Raw genomic sequence first — 23217 nt, 5'->3', positions numbered from 1 at the left:
GCGAAAGCTGTTACGGTGGTGTTCCATAAGTATCGGCTCCAAAAGGACACTGATTCCCTTTAGTTCTGGGGAGAATGGAAATCCTGTCACCTGACTTGCAAGTCATATAATCTCGCCGAAGTAGTTACATCATCATTTCAGGGTACTGTAAAGTTACTCAATGCATTCACTGTTATTATTCCAATATTCTTGCTCTGCCGTGGCACAGTTTCTGAAGGGATAAAAGCCAGCAGATGAAAAAAACAAAACTACCTGTGTAAGACTGCAGGTACATGCTCATTATTATTGTTATTTTATATATATATATACATATATATATATATATATATATATGTATATATATATTAGGTTTTTGGTTCTCTGGGATCTTCTGCAACTGGATGTCGTGACCCGGGACTTGGAGGTGTTTGGAAGATTTTTATAACTCCCTTGTTCCCGAGTCTGTCGACCGTAAAATAAAAAGCTGCTTCGGCCCCGACGGTTGGACAGGAACTCACCCGGAACCGAGCTTCTGGATCTTCCAACCCGGTCCTGGTTTCCCTCGAGAGGCCGTCCCGGATTCTACCTTTCATGAGGTTGGAGCTTCCAGGCAAGAGGCCTGGAGAAACTCCAGACGGATGGATGGATGGAGGGAAAGAAGACACAAATTATATGGGTTTGGGAGAAAAGGATGCAGAGGTTCGGTTCAGATGGCGGAAGCTGATTGGCTGCTGCGAACCCGGAAGTGGAACAATGGTGGGTTCTACCTTTTAACGAGTTATTAAAGGTCATGCTTGTGTGAGAAAATAAAAGAAATGTGCCGTTTGAGGGGACGGAAGTGAAACCTGACAACGGCCGAAATTGGTTCACACAAACGAAAACACACAGACACGCTCTATTTTTCCCTCCCGGGTTTCCCAACGGCGCTTTTCACATCATATATGTCCTCGGAGGGAATTAAAAAAGCTGTCAATTTCCCTCTCAGGTGTTTGATATTCCATAAACATCCCATAATAAGCCACCGCAACGGCGTTATGAAACCCGGCTTCTTTGGGTTTCACAACAGGGGGAGGAAAGCGAGCGCGTCGACCAATCAGATCGTCCGCTGGCGGGTCACGTGGTCTTTATTTATGTAACGTAATGGTGTTACACAGTAACCCAGCTTTGGGGATTACACAGGCGGCGTGACGCGGCTCCACGAACTCGGTCACGGAGCGTTAACTAATGTCCGGCGCGTCGTTCCCGGCGTGGGCTCGGTGAGACGCGGGGCCGCGGCGCGCCGCGCAGGACGCGGGATCCGGTGTTCACCTGCCCCGGGGAGAGGAGGACGTAATGCGCCGCCGCCTCCGCCGCGACTCCCCAGCGCGTCCGGTTGTCCCTTTCCAACGCTGACCGACTCCCTCCCATCCGCGGCCGCCATGGAGCTGCTGCGGTGCCCGCTGTGCCTGGCCCTGATGGCCGAGCCGGTGACCGTGTGCTGCGGGCACACCTTCTGCAGGCGCTGCGTCGGCGGCTTCTTGCCGTCCCGCTGCCCGGAGTGCAAGGAGAGGCTCCGGCCGCGGGAGACGCGCGGCGCCCGGAACAACGTGCTGCTCATCGGCGTGGTGGAGAAGTGCTTCCCCGACGAGGCCAGGAGGAAGCGCCGCGTCCAGGAGAAGCTCAAAGCCAAGGAGTTCCAGGAAGCTCTGCGCATCGTGGACGAGTGGATGGAGAGAGGTACCGTGCACGAGAAAGCTGGCAAACGTCGAACCCTCTCCAGGAGAAAGGAAGGCTGATTTTTACGCGCGGCCGGTGCCAAAGCGCAGAATTTACCCCTTTTTTTTGCGTAACTGTCAAACTACAATAGCCGCCGGAGCGCTGTCCTGCTGCAGGGAGGGCGGGTGGAGCTGTGTGTATGTGTGTGTGTGTATGTGTGTGGTCCGTCGGTCATTATCAGCGTCTGCAGGCGGAGGGGGGACCCCAGAAGATTAGCTGCAGGAGGAACTTCTGCACGCATTGTATGTTTTGACAAACATTGAGGAGGTGGAAGTGACACCTGTCCAGGGTGGGTGAGTGGGAGGAGGGGTGTGTCCACTCACCCCTTCCGGCTTCAATGGCATGAACTTCCCGTCGCACTCTTATGTAAGGCAGGTTGTCGGTGACGTCACCTCGCACCGAGGGCCACCTGAGGTGATTGGCACTTGGAGTTCCACTTCCAAAACAAATCTCGCAAGTTTGATACGTTTTTATGTTTTCTACCTCGGGCTCCCGCTCCCTTCGATCGAGGCCTTTGTCCGGGGGTTCGAGCGGCTCCTGTGATGCATGTCTGACCGCATTCTGGGAATTCCTGCCCAACCCTTTGGATGTTTTAGAATTTAACAAACATTTAACTTCCGCCCAGCCATGCACTATCGCCAGATTAATGTTTTCAAAATAAGCTTCGATCAAATGGATCGAAGTGGCCAGATACACGTCGCGAGACGTTCAATCGATTCTCCCTCTGCATCTCCAGCTCCAGATGACCAGAGTTTGAAGCTGCTCAGGTCCGAAGCTAACCGGGGCCTGCTGAACTTCTCCGACGCCCTCAAAGACCTCGACTACCTCTGCTGCCTTCGTCCCAATTGGATGGAGGTGAGATGCGGGATGCGTCACGGCCTTTAACTTCGTACCTTTAGAAAGCCAAACCAGGTCAGATCTTATTTCTGCGCCGCTGTCCGAAGGTCTGGACTACAGAAACACCACACTCCCACACGTGCAAACACTTGAAGACGGCGGCCTTCTGCCTCGACAGTGATGTGGAAAGCAAGAATGTGATAGCCAGAAGACTTGGGACGGCTCAGACGAGCTAACACCGCTAATACCAGTAGCGCTAACAGTGACATTGTCGTCTTCTTTTTGGGCTTTTCCATCGAAGCCTGTTCTCCTAATCCTCCCCTCTCACACCGACTAACTTCATATCCTCTCTGCTGTACCCGCTGAGCCACAGCTGCCCTTGTGCCCCATCCCAAAGTTTGCACTGCATTGTGACAAATAGGTAGAGTTTGATCATATTTATGCAAACATTTATGATACATCATTTTCAGAGAAACAATTTTAAGGAAAACACCCTCATCTAAATGTAGTCCCCCTTCAGGGGTCTCCACAGCGAATCCACCTTCTCCATCGAACCCAATCTCTGGATCCTCCTCTCTCACACCAACTAACTTCATATCCTCTCTCACGACGTCCATGAATCTTCTCTGGTCGTCCTCGAGACCTCCAACTCCAGCGCCCGTCTACCAATAGATTCACGATCCTTCCTCTGTCCATGACCCAACCATCTCAGACCTTCTCTCCCAAAGATCTAACATGTGCCGTCCCTCTGATGGACTCATTCTCAGTGCTAACAATTACATGCTTGTAGCTAATAAAAGCTTGGATATTCATGTAAGAAATAGCAATGGTGGAGGGGCGTCTGCAGTGGATGAATAGGTAACGTGTACCGGTGAACACCGGTGCAGACAGGATGGGAAGAGTGGGATGAAGTCGCGAGGTGCATCATGGGACAGAAATCCCTCGCTCCTCACCCGGCGTCCGTCCTCCGCATGCAAATCCTGTTTCGATGAAGCCTCTGCCGTTACGAAACTGGGGACGATGTCTGCAAAATGCCACCTACTGCATGCCGACACCTCATTAGCTCACTTAAATGTAGTGGAGAGCTCAGCCATGATGCAGAAACATCTATTTTCATCGCACTTTTGTAACCGCCACCGATGGCCTGCAGACACAGAACATGTAAGCCAGGGGTGTCAAACTCATTCCTCATCACGGGCCACATACGGCCTAGGTAGATGTCAAGCGGGCCGGACCATTAAAATAATGGCATACTCAGCAATAGATAACCAAAATATCATGTCTTTCCTCTGTTTTTGTGTGAAGAAGTACAAGGACATAGGGAAATTTTTGGAATTTTATGAACAATCCTTTTACAAAACATTTCATGAAACACCTCATATTTCCTTAGACAAAAGTGCAATTTACTTTTATTATTCACATGTTTGCATTGCAATCATGTGATCATGAGATCCCACTGATCGTACAAAGGCACAAAACTTTAACAAGTAATTGGTATTGAAAAATATAGTAATGCACTTAAAGATTAAATGAGACTTACAAAGACAGGGATTTTTAAACTATTTACACATGTGCATATAAAATCTCAATTGAATCCCTGCCTCCACCCTCCAAACTAAAAAGAGTGCTATTAAGTGTGTAAGGAAGAAAGTATTCACCTGTCCTGTAAATGTGTAGACTTCATACATGAAACATGCAAACACATACAATACACACTGAACGTGTATGGAGTTGCATGAACAGTAGAATTCCACCATACTCTTCAGTAGTGAAGCTGGTGACTAAAATTAAATTGCACATTTTTGCTAGCAATTAGCTAGCTGGCTTTTACTGCTGCATCACTGATTTCTCAGCCACGGGTGAAAATGGACGCTGTTTCCTCAGACCCGCCAGCAATTTGTTGATCTTATCTCTTCTCAGTTTCTTTGCAAGCTGTCATATTTTTCGCTGTGATGAGTCTTGTAGTGGCGCCGTATATTATATTCCTTAAATACCGAAAATTGTTGCAAACACGCCAAGCACAAAGGTTTCCCGTGCGTCTCCGTAAATAAATAGGAGGTAGTCAAATTTTCTTTGACAATTCGACACTCTTTAACTGCTTTTCTCTGTTTTGATAACGACATTTTGGCTAATGAGGGCGTAGCGGGGAGGTGGAGAACAGGGTAGAAACAACATCATAACAAGCAGCAGGTGGTACATTGATAACGTCTGCTGATTGGTCCGTCTCAGTGATGCGGATTGCCGTCTAACTCTGACCAAAATAGTGCGCCTCCTAACGGAAAATTCTCGAATTGCATTTAATTAAAAAAATTAAATCCTTGTCTTTTATGCATTTTTGCACTTTCAAATTATCCTGCGGGCCGGTCAAACTCCCTTGCGGGCCGTATGTTTGACACCCCTGATGTAAGTGTATCCGATAGCCTTTGTGTCGAGGATCCTTTAATAAAGGACACTTTAGGGAAACTCATACCGTTTATTTTTTTGCAAAGCCTTAGCCTAAGACACGAGTTTTTTAAGATACGAAGCGCAGTTTGAGGAAACACAAAATATAATTTGTGATACAAATAGCGAGAGTCAAAATTCGAAATTGGCGCTGTACGTGCCAAGGAAGCTCCCGCAACTCGAATACGCGTCGTGACGCCGCAGCATCCTACAGTGAGCTAGACGACTTCAACGGCGAGGAGGAAGAAGGTGGGGGGGAGGTTACAATAGCCGAAATTAAAGAAATGTTGGGCTTCTGTCAGAAATTGACTGATTTCATTGAGTGAAAACACCCAGAAAAAGTGCAAAGTAGCCCTGTATCGCCCCAATTGTACGCCGTTATGTCATGAGTCGTTTCTGTAATTTTTTAAAAAACTCGTTCCTGTCCACCCGTCTGGGCCGAAGCGAACTTCATTACATGAATTCTTAAAGAGATGCGTGTTATTTAGCGACAGTGATCCAGAGGAAAATGAAACAAAAAAGAAAGGGAAACTGAAATTTTAAAATAAACTGTAAGTGAATCAAGTTAATTTTAATTTAATAATCAATGTTTGTGGCTCAGCGTCCATGTTGGTAGCCATCTGCAGTGTTCTGTCTGAGCTCAGGATTCATATTACAACACAATAAGTTTACAATAACTATGATGTCCCTAACATTATTAATATCCTTCTTTTTCAGGGTTTCCTATATTAATATCCCTCTTTTGTAACCAATTAAATGCATATCTTTAGGGACTGCTGTATATGCTGATGTATATTCCGACTGATGAGGGTTCTTTTTGTGCAGGGCTTCTTTCACAAAGGGAATGTACTGCTGGAAATGGGTCAGAAGACCGAAGCCCTTGTCCAGTTCCACCGTTGCCTGAAACTACAAGCTGATTTTGTTCCTGCGAAGAGCCAGATTCAGAAGGTTGGTTCACCTCCGTGGAGGTCAGGAGGCTCCTGGAGGCAAAAGGGGAGCGGTTAGCAGATTACCGGCCCAAATCCCCGTCTCTAATGAACGCTCAAACAAAAATCTTCTTTATTTGGCACCAAATCGCAACGTAGTCGACTGATGACATTTCCATCGGAGCAGGTCTGGACGACACTCTTCAAGATGATCTACTGAGACCCATCATTTCCTTCCCATCAGCAGACACGAGCAACATGCTAATCGCATCCCTGATACAGTAATAGCTATAGCACTCGTAACATTTAGCTTTAATTTGTCCGCCTACATTTGTCTGTTTGCTTCCTTTGTACGAGTTCATTATAATAATCACATGAAAAGGTTTATGGAAAGTGGAGCGCTGGTTTCCTCCAGACGTTCATCACGAGAGTGCAGAAACAGCCAACATCATCCCACCTGGTGCCGACAGGAAGTAGCCTTGTACGACCCTCGTGACGCGTGCAGAGTGAATCATAACGGTGCTTCATCTTTGATGAAGAGGCCTTTCTAAAGGCTTGAAAGCCTCGCGGCATTTCCATTTCCGTTCCACCGGCGTTGTCGTCGGCTGTGCGATGACGCGGGTCTACCTTGCAGATCCTGGTGGCGGAAGGCGTGACCGTGCCGGAGGAGGCGTCCTGCATCCTGCAGGTGCTGTCCGAGTACCTGAAAGCCCCGTGTCCCATCACCAGCCAGGGGCCGGCGCTCCCCGACGGCGTCAAATATCCCGGCGGGGACGTCGGAGAAGGCAGCGGGCAGGGCGACGCGCATCAGGTCAGCTCTGCAGACCAGGTCGACCAACTCCACCCGCGCTCGCATTCGCGCCGACCCAAGTGTAAACTGTAAATCTGTGTTTGGAAGGGGAAGCACGACTCCAGCGCCGAGTGCTGCCTCAGCCTCTGCCAGGCCGTCTCCTTCCTCCCCGCCGCCGACGAGGACGAGGAGATGACCATGACGAGGAGGGAAGACGGGCGCGGCAGAGGTTTGCATTACGAACCGAAACGGCAGTGGTTTAAATGATCGGTCTCGGATGACGTTTTCTGCGTTTCAGGAGAAAACAGTGCCGGCAGAGAGAAAACCCTGGCGGTTCTCACCGTGTCCGACTTCGAGTGTCCTCTCTGCATCAGGTCCGGTTCTTTGCTTCTCCGTCCAGCGAATCCCGGTCTCTTCATCCGGTCGCATCACGTCCCGTCTTCTCCCCCGCAGGTTGTTCTTTGAGCCAGTCACCACTCCCTGCGGTCACACCTTCTGCAAAAACTGCATCGAGAGGAGTTTGGACCACAACCTCCGCTGCCCGCTCTGCAAACAGCCACTTCAAGAGGTAACCGCCTCGGCTGCCGCCGCAGCGCGTTTCTGCTGACGTGCAGATGTCGCCGCCTTGGTAGCGGCCTGTGTGCGAGGGCTGAGGTTTCATCTGTTTCGAAAAGGCACGCGAGGTTTTAAACGGATGTCAATGAAGGTTTCAGGAATTGCGGTCGCGCTGTTGAGGTGAGAATAGGAAGATACGTGTCCTGATGTCATTTAGCTGCGGTATTTCACGACAGGCTGGCCAAGATTGTTTCTCGAGCGTCGACAAGACCTCGCCAGAGACGACTCAGAGGAAGTCCATGCTTTTCTTCTTTCGTAGGAAGATCAGGGATGCAGATGCACGTCAGCTCCTGCCAGAGGTCCTCGAGGTTTCCTTTTGCGGTTGAGAGGATACCCTAGGCGACGTAGTTCCTCGGGTGTTCTGCCTTGCTGTCATAGGTAGTAACAGTAGGTTCCTGCACAGCAGAAGGAAGATCTAGTCAGATTGGTGGCTTCAGCGAACGGAGCCGTGGGTCTCATCTTGGACGTCTCGTTTTTTTTTCACCTCTGTGAACTCCACAGGTCACCTCTTACTTTGCCGCAGTGCATTTTTGGATTTCTATTTGAATTCTGCGCTGAGCCGCTCGCCGCTCGGTCCGAGCCATACCTTTGGCCCCTGGAGGTCCAGATGGAGCTGTATGCCCGCTGGTGTTTGGGGGTTTTTGGGCGGAGCTGGTAGAAGGGGAAGGAGACGAGCCCGCCATTAATTAGCTCTTTTGTTTGGCCAATGAGGTGATGATTTGTGGGGAGGAAGGGGATGAACCAGATTCTTCCACTGAAGGTTAAATAATGAGTCATTTGGGTGGGCGCTGCAGAGAGGGGAGGGAGGAAGTGGTATGTGTGTGTGTGTGTGTGTGTGTGTGTGTGTGCGTGAGAGAGTGTGAGTGTGTGTGTGTGTGTGCAGGCGGGGGGGGGTCTCTTGTTTGGATTCTATCTCTTGTTTTGACCGTTAGAAGAGTTGTGTAACGCACTGAATATAATTGACATGACGTAAACTTTGTGTGTGTGTGTGTTTGTGTGTGTCTTTTTTTCCTGAACACACTCATCGTTGCTGAGGTACCCGACTGAGAGTGGAGGTTTATATCATCACAGGTTTTTTTTTCTCCCTGCAACACTGGAGTCCATATCTCTGCTTTTACTGCCCACCAAAGAATAACCAGCACTTCCCCCGGTGCCTTTTGTCCATTTCCCGCGGCTTTGGTTTTGTCACCAGATGGAGATCCAGGGTTCGGACCTCCAGCTCTGTCACGTCGGTGGAGAAAAGGCTCTGAGCGCAGCCTCCGTTTTGCTCTCTGGTTTTCTAGGAATGTGATTTACCTTCCCGCGAACGCCCACTGAGGTGGAGGGGAGGACTATGACCCGCAGCTTTATCTGCTGATAGGCACCTCTTCTGTTCACCAGTATCCTGGTGGTTGAATTCGTGACCTCATTCAAACGTCTGGATTTAGACTTCCAGATGGTGGATTTTGTCGGACACGTCTTAAATTCTACCAGTTTCCATCATTGCATGGGTCTGTCGCTATAGATTGCTATCAGAATCCTTATCGCGTGTTTATTTTCCAGTAATTAGGACTAACTCGATTTAAATTGACTGTTAATTTCTTTTTCTCGTGCTCTGTTTTCCCAGTACTTGAAAAACAGGAAGTACAAGCTCACCGCTCTGCTCCAGGACATCATGGATCAGCTTTTCCCGTCGCAGCTGTCCGAGAGGAAGCAGGTCCACGAGGCCGAGATGGCCGAGCTGTCCAAGTAGGAAACCGGAAGGGAAATATCGCGGGTTTTCACCGATCGTGTCCTCTGACGCCGTCCCGTCTCTTCCTCTGCAGTCTGACGAAAGACATCCCCATATTTGTGTGCACGGTGGCTTACCCCGGCGTGCCCTGCCCGCTGCACATCTTTGAGCCGCGCTACAGGCTGATGATGCGTCGCTGCATGGAGACGGGAACCAAGAAGTTCGGCATGTGCAGCTACGAACATGGAAAAGGGTAAACAAACCCCTCTGGCTACTCAAACACACTCCCGGGCAGGAGTGAAAAAAGTACTGTATTTTCCGCACTATAAGGCGCACCTTATTATAAGGCGCACCTCATTATAAGGCGCACCTTCAACGGATGGCTTATTTTAAAATATTTTTCATATTGAAGGTGCACCGCACTATAAGGCGCATAAAATAAAAGCTACTGCAGTGGCTGGGGTTATGCATCCACTAAATGGAGCTGCGCTAAAGGGATTGTCAACAAAACAGTTAGAAAAGTCAGTCAAACTTTATTAATAGAATACAAACCAACGTTCTGACAACTCGTTCACTCCCAAAACAAGTTAGTGCATTTTCACATTTTTGTAAAACCTTTTCATAAAGCGAAAGCACCAAGAAGGACCGCCTCTAAATCCATTGATGTTAAGTTGGCGTGCTCGCCCCGTTGCTTCATTCAAATAGTGACCTTGGTGTGGCTTCTGCTTGCTGTGCTCTGTTCAAGTTTGTCATCTTAACTGTAGCCGCCTCGCTTTGTTTCCTCGGAAACTCTGTTTAGTCCTCGTTACTCGGCGCAGGGCATCTTGTTGTTTCCTCCACTTCAGCACCATTGATTCGTTAACGTTGAATTCTCTGTCCGCTGCTCTATTCCCGTGTTCTACTGCGTGAATTTGAACTCTGCGTCGTAAGCGTGTCTCTTGAAATGTGCCATTTAGGGCACACACACACACACACACACACACACACACACACAAATAGAAAATGCACTCTTTTCGCACATATCCCAGGATGCATCGTGCGCTACTTCTTCTACAGGAGAAAATGGAGTCGGCGGCTGCTTCCCGTAGTTACGAGACCTCTTGTGGCTCAATAATGATCCACATATAAGGCGCACTGGGTTATAAGGCGCGCTGTTGGTTTTTGAAAAGATATAAGGCTTTTAGGTGCGCCTTATAGTGCGGAAAAAGCGGCACATAAAAACTACTTCTTAAAAATAAAAGTGCAGTTTGTATATTGTCTGCTAGGGGTGCATTGTTTTAGACAGTATTAGCAACACGGCGCAATAAGATGTGACTCAAAACTTGCAGCAGATGGCAGCAATGTGGCATTTGGGTCTGTAAATGGCATTTTTACTCTTTAGAAATGTTCTGTTCTCATCAGCAAGATGTTGTCAAAAAAGGGAAAAGTTGACATGGAGTGTCGGGGTTTCCAAGAAAAATATACCACTTCTTGTTTGTGTCTTGAGGTTAATAAGAAACTTGTATGCTTGGTGTGGATGCAGCAAGATTCGGTGCCGATGTGAGACTCGCCATGGCGAAAAAATACAACAAAATATAAGAAGAACCGAGAAGAGAGAAGTGAGGCATAGTGTTGTTGAAATTGCACTTACTTTCCTTTAAGAATCTCAGTTGGTCATGTATTTTTAAAGGAACAGTTCATTATATAGGAAGATTATTATCATTTTCCCGTTCTCCCTTTACACTGAAACAAAGGGAAACTTGGACTTGTGTTAGCTCGAGGTAATTACGCTATGATTTTACTGGTTTTACCAAGATGGGTTTGTTATTTACATGGTGTGGAAGCATCATGGAGCTCTGAGCAGGTCCATATGTGCACGGCCCGTTGTTGTGGTGTCAAGTCATCCCATATGAAATGGTACCTTGACTTGTAGCCTCGGGCAAGACGAGGAACGGAGAATAATTATTTCACATCAACTCTCCTTAACTGTGACCATCTACGTGGAAAATTCCAATTTATTACCACGTTATCAGAAGGTGTTAGTCTGGTGGACGGCAGGTTGGAGCAGATGTTCGCTCTTCTGCCTCACAGCGAGAAGGTCCCTGGATGGATTCCTTACCTGTGTGGAGTCTCCATGTTGTTCCTCCCACAGGCCAAACACATGCAGGAGATTCATTGGAGACTCTGCATCGTCCAGACGTGTGACTGACAGGGTCAACCTTCCAGATATCCAAGCCCCCCCCCCCCCCCCCCCCCCACACACACACACACTTGGTGGAAACTCATCTGAAAACCCCTTGAAGGCTTCAGCCGATCCAATTGGCAAAACAGTGGACCTCCAAGCTTTATGTAAGCGGAGCCCGTTTGTAAGCGGATATGTTCAGGGACGTGAAGGTTGCGTCAGTTTGTAAAGTAGTGGTTGTCACGACAACAACAACACTAATAACTAGCAGTACCGTGTTAATAAAAACAAGCTTGAGCGTTTCGGTTCCTATCTTGTGTCTTTGAGGTTCGCGGATTACGGCTGCATGCTGGAGATCCTCAGTCTGGAGCTTCTCCCCGACGGGAGGTCCTACGTGGACACGGTGGGCGGCAGCAGGTTCAGGGTCCTGAAGAGGAGCCAGAGGGACGGCTACCACACGGCCGACATCGAGTATCTGGAGGACCTCAAGGTGACCAAATCGGAACCCGTCGCGGCTCGTCGGACGGTTTGACGATAAATCTCCCGCCGCGTCTCCGTCTCCCAGGTGGACGGCAGCGAGCTGGAGATCCTGCAGCGGCTCCACGACAGCGTCTACCAGCAGGCCCAGGACTGGTACCAGCGCCTGGCCGGACGCATCCGGGAGCAGATCACCAGGCAGTACGGCAGCATGCCCAGCATGGAGGCCAACATCCAGGTAGGGGTTTCACGGGGACGCTCACGTGCACAGAAAACCATCCATCCATCCAGTTGACACAAAGAGGACTCAGTTAAGAACCTAGAAGTAGAACCTGAGGCCAGAACCTTGAGAAAGATCAACCATTACGTGGTTCCATGGCGTCCTACAACACCTGGTCAACCATTAGCCGAAATCAAATGATCTGGAAAGGAATTTCTTTTTCTCTTTTCCTCTGGAACGCTGCAACCCAGAGTCCGGGTGTCTTCTCAAGATGCCGGTTCATCCAGAGAAGCTTCTGGAGACCAAACCAGTGTGTGTGCAAGTGATAAATCAGTCCTTATCTCTGCTAACGTCAGAGATAATTCCAGAGATCACCTCCGGACACTGGGTGAATGTACATCACAGAGGAAAAGGCACGGCGGGGCGGCCTCAGGTGTTAGCATGGGACCTGATAACTTGAATGTTCTGGAAAATGATCTGCATTGGATGTAAGATGGAGGGGGAAAAACAAATCCCAGGACGGCGTCAGAGACGGGAAACACGCCCGATCTCATTATTTGGGGGTTGTAAGCGGGCGGAGGTGGCTGATCCTCACCGCCGATCTTCACCGCCGATCTTCTCCGACCTCCAGGCCTCGTCCAACGGTCCCGCCTGGTGCTGGTGGCTGCTGTCCGTCCTGCAGCTGGACCCGGCCTATCAGACCACTGTCCTGTCTCTGACCTCGCTCAAAGACCGCCTGGGACATCTACGCCTCATCCTTGAGTACTTCTCTCAGAGCTAAACCCGCCCCTCACCCACCCACGTTATTCCAGTCACAGCTTTACCCGAGCGAAACATGGCAGACTCCAGACGCCGGAGGGAGGCTAACGCACGTCGCCGCAGTTGCACAATAACGTTCGATGAGTGTGAGAGGACGAGAAAATTGCGACGTCACCGCCGAAGCAGCGAGGTCGCGCAGGGACGCCGGATGACAATTTTGGTTATTATCTTTCCGCTCCCAAACCCCCCCCCCCCCCACTTGAAAAATCACGTATTTGTGGCGGGGTGGGAGGGAGGAAGGGGCGCGACCAAAGATGCTTCCAGTTCAGGTCCCACCGAGATTCAATCCAGTTTAAAAGAAAAAAAAAAAAACCAGCCCATCCTTCAAAATGCTCTTTTCTAGATCGGACACCAGGTGTCAGTATTTTGTGGGTTTTAATCGCACCACAAACGGCCAAAGCACACACACGCATTCGACTCTGTTTTTGTGACTATGCAGATTAGCGTTGATATAATGTGGGAATCCCACGCGTCCTTTTAGGGACCGATGTTTGTTATACTCGCCTTTTTTTTTTTTTTTAACCCACCGCGGCTTTTCTACGCTCCGATCGCGTTCAAATAGCCCACGTTAGTATTAGTGATTATCGCAATAAAATAAAAAAAAAAGAAACGAAAGAGAGCGACACTTGAATCTATTTTAGCGTCATTTATTTCGCAAAGAAATGGAAGCTAGTGTGTGAAGTGTGTGTTCGGATGCGGTGCGCGTGGAAAATCGGCTGTATATAAGCAGTGATTCGACTCTTTGGATTTATGTCTTTTTTTTTTTTTTTTTCCCGCGATGTGGCGCCGTGACTCTTTCGAAGCGCAGAGGTTACGATTTTAGCGTCGGCACGGGGACGTGCCAATGCTCCTCCTCCTCCTCCTCCCTTGCAAGCAGTGACTTTTGGGCGGCCACAACAGCTACCTCTGGCCCGTGCTGTGTCTCCTCGCTTCACGCCACCGGCGGCGGCGGCGCCCGCGAGCGCCTGGGCCGCCTCGTCACATGACCCGCACGTCTTAGAGGACGATCTCGCTCATTTACAACCTTTTAATTTTGAATCCACTGACCGAGTGCTACATTCCTAGAATGTAAATGCAATAATGCTTTGTATTATTTTTACGCTAACAACATGGGCTTAACTGGGTGAAGCGAAATAGCTTGTTTGTTTTTTTTTTTTTGTTTTGATTTACGTGCCATAAATATTTCTGTGTTGTATATTTTACTGGGAATAGTCACTGTTAACGTTCGTCTCCATCCATCAGGGATGTCAGTTTTTGACCCTCATTCCTTTTCGGCGCGCCGGACAGTGAACTCACACTTCGGCCATCGTATCCGCTACGATAGAACCCGGCCGACGAACGCGATGAACGGAAGCGAGTCGGGATTCGACGCTCGCGGATTTGTTCCACCCGACGGATAAAGTCGTGGTCGATTGAAGGAATTTTGGATAACGAAAGGCATCGGGCTTCATTTTCATTGAAATTTGCATTCATAGTAAAGCTCAGCCTTCCGTTTTCAACTAAAATTAAACATTTGGTAACACTTTATAATGGTAACTGTCACTACAGATCACAATACAGGCTTTAAATTAATAGTTAGTGATTGCAGATGAACACTAAAACAACAAGAATGTATCCGCAGCACAGGACATATTGGTTGCCTTTATTTCCTGTGATGCAGGAGGAATAATAAAAGTTTGGATCGGTGAAAGAATCTTCGTTTCCTGCGTCAAATATGGATGTCAGGTTATTCTCCGCTTCTTCTGACAAAATTAAAACATTTTTAAAAGGTAATTTCATCAGTAGGCCTGCGACGCTTGTTAGTAGTGAAACATATTTTGTCTCAACCCAGATCATCAGGAATAATTGAACTTCGTGTAAAATGTCGATAAGGCACATTTTAAAGTGTTACCAAATCACTCAGAAGGACTTGAAAGCAGAAATGAACTACAGAAGGAAGGAAAAAATAAAGACCAGAAGGGATTGTAGCTCTTTTCCCAGCATCGTAGCTCGATGCCAACCCAAGTGATTTCTGCAGTGACTCACTTTGGTTGAAGAGCGCCGGCGTCTGAACGGCGGAGTCATCCTTCTTTTTTTTTTTTAATTGATCTTCTTCCTCTGCACCCCCTCCCTTCCTTTATCCTCGCCGCTCACAAATCCCACTTTTTGAATGCGTTTGGTCAGAATCGAGTCAGGAGCGTCGGTAAACGGTGCAAACGTCCACCTCCGGTTATTAAGTTGATTAAAAAAAATACTTTGAATTCTACAGTTTCCGCTCTCGGTGCTTTACACCGGTGCCCGGACCCCCCTCTCCTCTTCTGGCAAAGTCGACCGCAGCTCTTACCCTGTTCCATCACGGCACATTTCCGGGAACCGGTTTTATACGAGTTTAATTTCAAAGAAGATTCAGGAAGGGTCCTCCGGCTCGGTCCGAACGACATGCACCGAATGCACGTTTGCCTCCGACCGCGGAAAAACGGACGACCGGTTCTCGGCAGCAGCTCTCTGGACACGTTCTCACCACAGACAGCGAGCGAAAATGAAAAAACAACAGGGAGATGAAGCGAAGGCGTTCGTTTCTGCAAACTGTGCCCCGTTACCTCAGTCTCACCGGTGTACAAAGACCCGCACTGAAAACACAAAGTCATTTTTGTCTCATTTGTATCCCCTCCTCGCCTCGGGTCGGCGGATAATCCTGATCTGATTAGCGCCGATTCGCCCTTAAATGTTGTCATTTAATAAAAAAGCTCTCCAAAGTTAAATCTGCATCATCATTTGTTTTGTTTTTTTTTACATTACATTACATTACATTGCATTGCATTTGGCAGACGCTTTTATCCAAAGCGACTTACAATAGAGGACATAGGGACTGCAAATACACTTGCAAATACACGATGCACAGGAAATATACAGAACAGTAAGCTGGGGTTAGTGAGGTTTTTTTTTATATCTGTTTATCTTTTTATTAATGGACAGAGACACACAAACGTACACACACACACACATACACACTGCATAGCCTAACTTGCTCTTTTGCTATACGTATGATTTTTTTTTTTTTTTTTGAGACACCAACGGATTTACTAAAGAGGCTTGTAAGAAAGAAGCAAAAATGGATTCCACCTGGAGTATCTGCCGTGAGATTTGCACGACTTGTAACCCTCTCGGCGCTCGGGATGACTGTGCACGTGGTGCGTTTGCAGGCAGGGGTCCACCGGGGGGCAGTCTGGAGCCGCGGAGGGAAAGTCCGGAATCACGCCGCAAAACGGAAGGGAGCTCGTCCCGCTGAAATTCCAGTAAATAGAACCGCAAAAAAAAAAAAAAAAAAAAAAAAAGATTAGAAGTAATATTTCCACCTGCAAGGAGGAGCAAATCCCGCAGGGGGAGGAAACCACGGCGGTCCGAAACAAGCGCGAATTGACGTCGAGGTGAAAAGGGCCGCGAGGTCGCGGACGTACGCGACCCCGCGAGCTGGAGGGGAACGCAGAGCGGCACGAGCGCGGCGCGCTTCCTGCCAGCCGCCCCGTGCACAGGAAGCCGCCAGATGAAAAGGGGCTTCGCCGGCTCCACCGGCGTTCTGTAATGCAGCTCAGCGTCGACATCAAAGCCCATTACATTTGAAGAATGCCACCGCTTTTCTGCACTAAATTGATCCATCGGCTCCCCGCCTGTGCGCGGCTGAGTAAGGATGACAGGCGTTTTGTAGGAGTTATCGCGAAGGGAGAAGTGGCTGTGGCTGCGAGTGTGTGCTGGTGATTCTTGTATGCCTGCATTTGAATAGAGGAAGAAAAATAAAAACACACACACACATACGTTTGAGCTGAATCATAAAGACAGTCTGCAAAGGTCGAGGTCAGACGGAGCGTGATAATCGAGCGGGGATGATAGTTTGCGTTTGCTAGTCCTGAAAAGCGAAATGCTAATCTTTAATGATTATCCTCCGTAATTACGGCACAAACCACTGGGGTCCGTCCCTTTTTCGAAAATAGACCGGCCTGCTTTCTCCGTAAAGCGAGAAACGACGGCGTGGAAGAGAGAGAGAGAGAGAGAGAGAGGGAGAGCGGCATCGCATCAAAAGAGATCCGTTGTCATAGGAACAAAACCTGGCCCGGGCCGGAGCCGGACATCAAGCAGCATCGCAAATGTGGAAACTCAGAAACTGGAGGCGTTTTGTTTACTCGCCGCATCAGACGATTCGTAAAGATTCAAGTGAAATTACAAGTGTGTGTGTGTGTGCATGTGTTTCAGGACTCTACTTTGGAGGATGTGTGTGTGTGTGTGTGTGTGTGTAAGCGTGATAAACCCGGCTCGTTTCTGTTTTTGTATAATCCCCTCGAGTGTCACCGCGATGATAAACCCTCGAGTGAGCTCTTGTGCGTCTGTCTCTCCCAGCCAAGGTAAACACATCGGCCACTTACCTCCGCCAGGCGACGAAAAACAGTGCAAATCCTCCGACGCGACGGTCCGGGAACCAGCTGAGGTCCTTCTCAGGAGACTTCCAGGACACCTGAAGATGGAGACGACGGGAAGGAATTTTATATGAGTGACATCTCATGTCAGAGAAGAACAGATGGATGAGATAACGATGCTATTGTGTTTTCATCTCTGCCACAGCACCAGCACACATTGACTAAAGATATATATATATATATATATATATATTTGTGTTTCATATATATATTTATATACATATATAGATATACAAGTGTGTATATCTATATATATATACATATATGTATGTAAACACATATACACAGACACAGGCACACACAGGCACACACACATACACACTCACATATATAAATATATGTTTATATATATGTATATATAAATGTATATTTGTGTTTCATATATATATTTATATACATATATAGATATACAAGTGTGTATATCTATATATATATACATATATGTATGTAAACACATATTCACAGGCACAGGTACACACACATACACACTCACATATATATATATATATATGTGTATGAATCAAGTTACACAGTGGAACTTCGCTTCAGGAACTTCAGTTCTCGCGATTATCGCTCTTAAGCGTTTTTTTTTTTTGCAAATGGTAAAAAAATATAGTAAAATTAAACTAAAAGTCATTTGATAAACAAAATACGAGATCTCCCTTGCTAAACAAAGATTCCCAGCATTGTGAACTCATCAAGCTCATCTTCGGTTGGTTCAGTGCTCATATCTGGTGTGTTGTTCCTATGTCTTGTGTGGCATCATTTTATATCTTTGTGCTTATTATGTGTATTTTTTTTCAATATTCATCATGGGCCCCTAAGAAAGCAAGTGGTGAAACCAGAAAGAAGATGCTTTTTATTGAAATTAAGACTTAATCCATATTAATATCCTTATTTTGTAGTTGTTTTTTGGGGGGGGAGGGGGGGTGGTGGAACAAATACAGTTGTTTTCTGTTATTTTAAGTGGGTAAAATTAATTTAAGATTAAAAATCAACATACGAATCCACCTCTGGATCCTAAGGGACCACTGCACACACACATATACATGTGTTCAAATATCATATATATATATATATATATATATATATATATTAGGAGGCTCCACCTTGTCGATTTGGGGTTCCTCTAGGTTCTCATTGTTCTGGTCCAAAAACATGCAGTGATCGAGTGGAGCCCCTAAATAGAGCACACATGTGAATGAATGTGTGAATGTTTGAAAATCTATAGAAGGAATGAATGAGTGAATGTTTGTACATCTTTTTCAAGAATTAATGTTTGTACATCTATATGAGTTAAATGAATGAGTAAATGTTTGCACGTATAAATATATATATATATATATATATATATATATATATATCTGACAAGTTAATGAAAGAGTGAATTCTTGTATATCTCCATATGGTACATGTATGAATGAGTGAATGTTTGTAGATCTAAATGAGATGAATGAACGAGTGAATGTTTGAACATCCGTATAAAGAATGAATGTTTGTACATCTAAATAAGGTGAATGAATGAGTGAATTTTTGCACGTCTCTATTTCTGACATGTTAATGAAAGAGTGACTTTTTGTATGTCTCCATATGGTACATGTATGAATAAGTGAATGTTTGAACATCTGCTGAAGGTAAATTAATGTGTGAATGTTTGACTGTCTATATAAAGAATGAATGTTTGTACATCTACATAAGGTAAATAAATGAGTGAATTCTTGTATGTCTCCATATGGTTCATGTATGAATGAGTGTATTTTTGAACATCTGTATAGGGTGAATGAATGAGTGGATGTTTGAACATATATATAAAGAATGAATGTTTGCATGTCTCTATATCTGACATGTTAATGAAAGAGTGTAGTCTTGTATATCCCCATATGGTACATGTATGTATGAGTGGATGTTTGTAGATCGAAATGATGAGAATGAACGAGTGAATGTTTGAAGATCCGTATAAAGAATAAATGTTTGAACATCTATTTAAAGAACGAACGTTTGTACATGTATATAAGGTAAATGAATGAGTGAATGTTTGAACATCTGTATGTCTGACATCCTAATGATAGATTGAATTCATGTACGTCTCCATATGGTACATGTATGAATAAGTGACTTTTTGAACATCTGTATAAGATGAATAAACAAGCGAATGTTTTAAGATTTATATAAGGAATGAATAAGTTGATGTTTCTACAGCTATAAAAGGTGCATGAAGGAGTGAATGTTTGAAAATCTATATAGGGTGAATGAGCGATCGAATCTTTGCAAGTCAATATATCTGACATGTTAATGAATGAGTGAATTCTTGCATGTCTCCAGATGGTAAAAATATATGAATGAGTGAATGTTTGAACATTTGTATAAGGTGAATGAATGAGTGAATGTTTGGAAAAATATATAGAGAATGAATGTTTGCACATCCATATATCTGACATGTTAATGAAAGAGTGTATTCTTGTATGTCTACATATGGTACATGTATGAATGAGTGAATGTTTGAACATCTAAAGTATAAAAGGTGAATTTATGATTGAATGATTGAACTTCTATATAAAGAATGATTGTTTGAACATCTATATATATTACATGTTAATTAAAGAGTGAATTCTTGTATGTCTCCATATTGTACACGTTTGAATGAGTGAATATTTGAACACTTTTATAAAGAATGAATGTTTGTACTTCTATAATAGGTAAATAAATGAGTGAATTTTTGCATATCTATATATCTTAAATGTTAATGAATGAGTGAATTCTTATATGTCTCCATATGGTACATTTATGAATTAGTGAATGTTTGAACATCTGAATAATGAATGAATGTTTTTGCATCTATAAAAGGTAAATGAATGAGTGAATGTTTGCAAGTCTATATATCCGATATGTTAATGAATGAGTGAATTCTTGTTCGTCTCTATATGGTACACGTATGAATGAGTGAATGTTTGAACATCTATATAATGTTAATTTATCTGTGAACATTTGAACATATATATGTATAAAGAATGAATGTATGCACATCCATATATATGACAAGTTAATGAAAGAGTGAATTCTTGTATGTCTCCATATTGTACATGTATGAATGAGTGAATATTTGAACATCTTTATAGTGAATGAATGTTTATGCATCTATATAAGGCAAATGAATGGGTAAATGTTTGTACATCTGTATGGGGTGAATGAATTAGTGAATGTTTGCAAGTCGATATATCTGACATGTTAATGAAAGAGTGAATTCTTGTATGCTTCCATACGGTATATATATGAATGAATGACTGTATGTTTGGAGTTGGAGATGATTAAGTAAGTGAATGGTGATGTGTGAATGTCTTAGAAGGACGTTTGCATGCATGAGTGAATGGTTGTATTTCTCTGTGACTTGAATGAGGGAGTGAATCTTGGTATGTCTCCTTATGACATGTGGATGACGGGTTGAACGGCGTCTATGTGTGGTTCACCTCTCACCCAATCACAGCGGCGATAGGCTTGGATCAGGGATGTAGATAACAAATCTGGTGATTGCACTCGGAAATAAAGTGACGAACATATGGAGGCGATGGCCTGCTGGGCGATGATGGACAGGAGAAGCAGGAAGCCGTGAAGCGCCGCAGGAAACTCCACGGCGTGCAGCTGGCTCGCCGGTTCTCCGGGCCGCCGCCCGCGGGGGAAACACTCCCGGCCGTGGGGTCGGATTCCCACCGCTCGCGCTCGTATGAGCCGATTTGTGCGCGGCGTGCTGCGGCCGGCGTGCTTGACCATTGATCCCTGAGAAGGGCAGGGAGGTGTGTTGGAGAAGACGCCTACATTTTGGAAAAACACAAAGCTCAAGATATTACGAGCAGGTGGATTCCCCCCCGACCATATATAAGATGTACGTGCGTGTACATGACATTTTCTTGTGTTTCTAGACCTGTGCTATTGAGCCTCGGAGGTATTTGTACACCTACACCCCCATAATCCTGCTAAAATAGACTTAAATTTGCACTAGTTACACACTCTCTCCTCGCAAAAATCTGGATTTATGGGATGTCGCTGACAGCTGGTCAACTCCATCTGATTACACGTGATTAGTCTCCATTTTGATATCGATCCGCGGTGGACGCTAATCACTTTACGGACTCGAGCAAGTCCGAAGGGGAGACGGATAAACAAGAGCGGTTTGTATCTGTTGGTGTTTCAGCACGTCAGCCTTCCATCTATAATATAATCCAATAATAATATCCTATAATCCAAGATATAATTCTCAGCCTCACACGAGCTCCGACCCGGCCTGAGCGGGAAATGAGAAATTTGAATGACTGAGTGAAAGGTTGAATTTTTATGTATGAATGAGGGATTAAAAGGTTGCATGTCCCAATTTTGAATTTTATGTCTTTATAAGATATGAATGAGCAAGTGAACGGTTGTGTCACTTTTTTATAAACCGTGAATGACTGACTTAACGGTTGCAAGTCTGGATGATGTGTATGAATGACTGAACGGATGTGGATCTAAATAATGCAAAAAGGGGAAATTAAATGGTTTCATGTCTCCAATGTGTGAACAAATGAGTGAATGGTTGTATGTCTCTGTTTCACATGCAAATGATTAAATGAATGATTTATGAATGGGTGAATTGTTGTATTGATTATGTGAATGTTAATGGTTGCATCATTATATAACCCGTGAATGAGTGAGTGAACGGTTGTATTTCTAAATGACGTATGGATGAGAGGATGAATAGTTGCATGTCTGAATGACGTATGAACGGGTGAATGTTACGTCTTTATAAGCCACATGAATGAGCAAATGAATGGTTGTGTCACTTTATGACCCGTGAAAGACTGTATGTTCAAATGAATGGGTGAATTATTGTACATCTTTATAAGATATGTGAATGAGTGAGTGAATGGTTGTATTTCTAAATCATGTATGAATGAAAGAGTGAATGGTTGCATGTCTCCAATGTGTGAATAAATGGTTTATATCTCTATTCTTTGTGTGAATGAGTAAGTGAATGATGAATGACTGGATGAATTGTATGTCATTATAAGACGTGAGTGAGCGAATGAATGGTTGTATCTTTATAGGAAGCGTGAATGAACGGTTGCACGACTCAATACCGTGCAAGTGGTTGTATCTCTAAACGATGAATGGATGAGAAGGTGAACGATTGTAGGTGAACGATCTCTTTTCACTTGTAACAGTGAATTTGATGAAATCATTAAAAGATATTAATCTGTCTGCAGTCATGGCAGTCATGGTGCTTCACTGGATCCACGTGGACAGCCGGCCGCCGTGCACTGCCAATAAACATTCACCCAGGTTACGTTCATCAAGACGGACGCGCTGTTGAGGCACCCAATTTAAGACAAGCCTCAATAATGCACACCTTCTGACATCTGAAGGATTCCTGTCTCAGATATGGAGCTGAGGTAGATCATCGGGGTGAGAAGGAGAACATCAGCGTTGTCCAGATGGCACAGTTACAGCAGCAGCAGATCCACACAGACATATTCAATCAGCAGTCGGCCTAACACGTAATTGTAAAAGGCACCAATGTTAACCAGGAGAAGTGAGGCAGAACCCTGGGCAACAGCCCAAAATGTTGATATATTGAAAGAGAAAACACAATACAGCTGGTTCTGAATGCAAATTGTGATGTAATTAACCTAAAGTGGCCCCCAAAGGTTGTTGTGTTGTTTCGCGTTGTTTGTCCCTGTTTCGTCAAAGTGCGGGATCGCTGGAAAGAGGCAGAGGAACGGCCTGAAAACTTCATTTGGCCGATATCGGTGCGACGGTAATGGAAAAAGAAGTGGGAAAAATCAGCGAAGCGAAGATGAAATAGCGTTTTAAAAATAGAAGGTGAGAAGTCTGGAATAAGCGCGGCGTCTGAAGGTTAAACTTGAGCCGCCGCCAACTGGAGGAATTAAACACCTCAACTGATTTCTTATTTAATCCACGAGCCCCGTGGACCCGGTGGAAGGCGTGCTGGGAACGCCTTCTGATCCAGAGGAAAACAAGTAGCTGAAAACGGTGTCTGCATTTCAGT

General features: G+C 45.5%; 1 protein-coding gene across 1 annotated transcript; it reads left to right on the top strand.

The window, feature by feature from the left end:
• Window positions 1-1165: 1165 nt before the first annotated feature.
• Window positions 1166-15477, top strand: lonrf4 (LON peptidase N-terminal domain and ring finger 4). Its single transcript, XM_086139276.1, has 12 exons — window positions 1166-1695; window positions 2471-2589; window positions 5839-5961; window positions 6574-6750; window positions 6838-6958; window positions 7028-7103; window positions 7183-7297; window positions 8951-9072; window positions 9150-9308; window positions 11544-11706; window positions 11782-11931; window positions 12545-15477. The coding sequence occupies exons 1-12, from the start codon at window positions 1398-1400 to the stop codon at window positions 12692-12694; spliced, it is 1773 nt and encodes a 590-aa protein (XP_085995402.1). The 5' UTR covers window positions 1166-1397; the 3' UTR covers window positions 12695-15477.
• Window positions 15478-23217: the final 7740 nt, after the last annotated feature.

Source organism: Fistularia commersonii, chromosome 31, assembly GCF_037954325.1.
Source record: "Fistularia commersonii isolate RoL2024-O1a breed Wild chromosome 31, RoL_Fcom_v1.0, whole genome shotgun sequence".
Lineage (NCBI taxonomy): Eukaryota > Metazoa > Chordata > Actinopteri > Syngnathiformes > Fistulariidae > Fistularia > Fistularia commersonii.
Note: the sequence above shows the minus strand (reverse complement) of the source record. Positions and strands in the feature narration are given on the sequence as shown.